The 2,526-nt window shown below is 42.8% G+C and overlaps 2 protein-coding genes across 2 annotated transcripts; both read right to left on the reverse strand.

The window, feature by feature from the left end:
• On the reverse strand, positions 1-822 carry FOMMEDRAFT_71797 (GroEL apical domain-like protein; the record flags this gene model as incomplete). The annotated part of the gene is made up of 2 exons (XM_007262092.1): positions 1-510; positions 568-822. Coding segments are annotated over 2 exons (765 nt in total), but the record flags the coding sequence as incomplete, so codon positions are not given.
• A 72-nt stretch (positions 823-894) lies between these two features.
• On the reverse strand, positions 895-1,413 carry FOMMEDRAFT_150913 (uncharacterized protein; the record flags this gene model as incomplete). The annotated part of the gene is made up of 1 exon (XM_007262093.1): positions 895-1,413. One exon carries the CDS (start codon positions 1,411-1,413, stop codon positions 895-897), a length of 519 nt encoding a protein of 172 aa, XP_007262155.1.
• Between the last annotated feature and the right edge of the window lie 1,113 nt (positions 1,414-2,526).

Raw genomic sequence — 2,526 nt, forward strand, 5'->3', positions numbered from 1 at the left:
GTCAAGCTCGTCGGTAAATACGGTACCACCGGTTAGGATTGCAAGGTCACCAAGGATGCTCTTTCGATTGTCACCAAACCCAGGAGCCTTGACTGCGGCCACCTGGAGTTGACCACGGAGCTTGTTCAGTATGCATGCCGCAAGTGCCTCACCGTCGACGTCTTCAGCAATAATGAGGAGCGGCCGACGAGACTGCGCAGCTGCTTCAAGCGAAGGTAGGATGTCCTGCAACACCGAGATCTTCTTCTCGGACAGCAAGATCAGCGGTTTCTCGAATTCGACCTTCTGGTTCTTGACGTCCGTGATGAAATACGGTGAAATGTAACCCCGGTCAAAACGCATTCCCTCCGTAATTTCAATCTCATCCTCAATCGTGCGCCCTTCCTTGACTGTGATGACTCCCTGCTTGCCAACCTTCTCCATGGCGGTCGCGATGAGATTGCCGACATGTGTATCACCATTCGCAGAAATAGATGCAACTTGTGCAATTTCCTCCGTCGTCGTAATGTCCTTCGTGTTCTTCGTCAAGTCCTCGTCCGTACAGCCAAGACCCTCCATCACCTTCACACCCTTTGTGTTCTTCGTCAAGAGGTCGTCCACGCGGGCAACAGCTGCCTGAGCACCTCGACGAACATCCATCGGATTGCAACCAGCACCGATGTTTGTCACATTTTCTGCATGCATTATAGGGACAGAAACGGGTGTGGCTGTCGTTCCATCTCTGGCAATCTCATTCGTCTTCTGCACGATGTCTTGAGCACTAAGATTCTCGAACTTGTCCTTCAGTGACATGGACCTGGTTATGCTGATGGCAGGCTCCATAGCTTGAAAGTTTGAGGTATGTACTTGCAAAAACAATGAATCTTGAATATGCTCAGGGATAGGAGAGCCTTGCTAGATGGATCTGAAGGCATGGATTTGGGTGTGCAGTGCAGCAACCTGATCTTCCGTGAACGACACAGGAGATAATGGTGGTGACTGCTCGTTAGCTGACCCAGGCTCTTCATTGTGCATGTCCACTGCTGGAGAATCGATGTATATTGGTAGTGATTTGTCTGTGTTGGCAGATTGCTCCCAATCGACATCCACTTCAAGTGGCATGTCGACTGCATGATGAGGGCTAAGGGGAGCTTGAAAGTATAGCTGGATGTCTTGATATCCTTGAGCACGAAGTCTGGCTGTTTCATGCTTGACCTTTGCTCTATGATACCTTTGGGTACGTGCTGGTTTCTGTTCCGTTAGACTAATCTTCTTGTATTTAGCTGGTCGCCGGCGATTCTTCAAATGCAAGAGCCAAGTCGAAAGTCCAATAGAAAGTGTGTCAAAAAGAGCTGCCACACCCTCTTTACTAAGTATCATTTCACTTTCAATGTTTGCTTCTTCATCACTATCTGTTAAATCAACAGATTCCATGGGAATGATGCTCTCTACTCCCTCCCCAAAGTCAGGAGTGTTGAATGTTTCTTCGTCCTCAGTTTGTAAGGAATGAGTAGTTTGTCCAGTCTATTTTTAGTTTATAAGCATTATTCACTTAATTTTAAGTCTTAAAACTCTTACAAAAGCATCCTTCCATATATTTTGAGTCCTAGCTTTATCTCTTCTCTTTCTTCGTCCCATGTTTAGTTGACAGGAGAGGGGGTAACATTAGTGCTCTGCACTATAGTTGCTACAGTCTGGTCCAGGTCTGGTCCAGACAGGTTTTTGCTGGACTGTGAACCAGACCAGGACTGATTTCTTATAAAATCCTGGACCTTGGACTGGACCCAGCTGGACCTCTTGTGGACTGGACCAGTGGTCCAGTCCAGGTCTGAACCTGGTCCAGACCTCTGGACCAATTATATAATATATATTAAAATAATTCTGTCTTATTAACATATTATATGAGATAGATATACTATTAAGTACTATAATAATATGTTTCTGAATATATGTAAGCTTATATGTATCAGAATACAATTACTTTTATTATTTGTATTATACTAAGTGTAAAACACAAGAAGTACTAGTGTAATAGAAATCAGTTCCTACAGTCAATGTAAACTACTGTTTACATCTGTAAGACACAGTATAGTCTATTTGTATGCTTAAGGGTATACAATACACTATACAATATATGTAAGAGTAGTTCACATCTATTAGGCTCTGTACAGTCTATTTGTATGCCTTAAAGAAGTAGTATCTACAATATAAACAGTCTACAGTCTGGTCTAGGGTCTAGGCAGTTCAAAGTGGTCCAGAAATTTTTGTCAAATGCTAGACTACAGACTGGACCCCTGTTGGACCCAGTCCACAACAGTCCTGGACCAGACAACAGCAACTATACTCTGTACTGTAGCATAATTTACAGATACACCTACAGTGTATACACTTATACACTGTATTGTAAGAGAAAATTTTAGCTGAAAATACAGGTGTATATTTATGTGTGTATGTGTATACTATAAGTAAAAAATTTCTGTATATGCCATATACAAGTATACAGTATTACTAAGCATATTCTCTAATTAAATACTAAGTTTGAGTTTC

Source organism: Fomitiporia mediterranea, assembly GCF_000271605.1.
Source record: "Fomitiporia mediterranea MF3/22 unplaced genomic scaffold FOMMEscaffold_1, whole genome shotgun sequence".
NCBI lineage: Eukaryota > Fungi > Basidiomycota > Agaricomycetes > Hymenochaetales > Hymenochaetaceae > Fomitiporia > Fomitiporia mediterranea.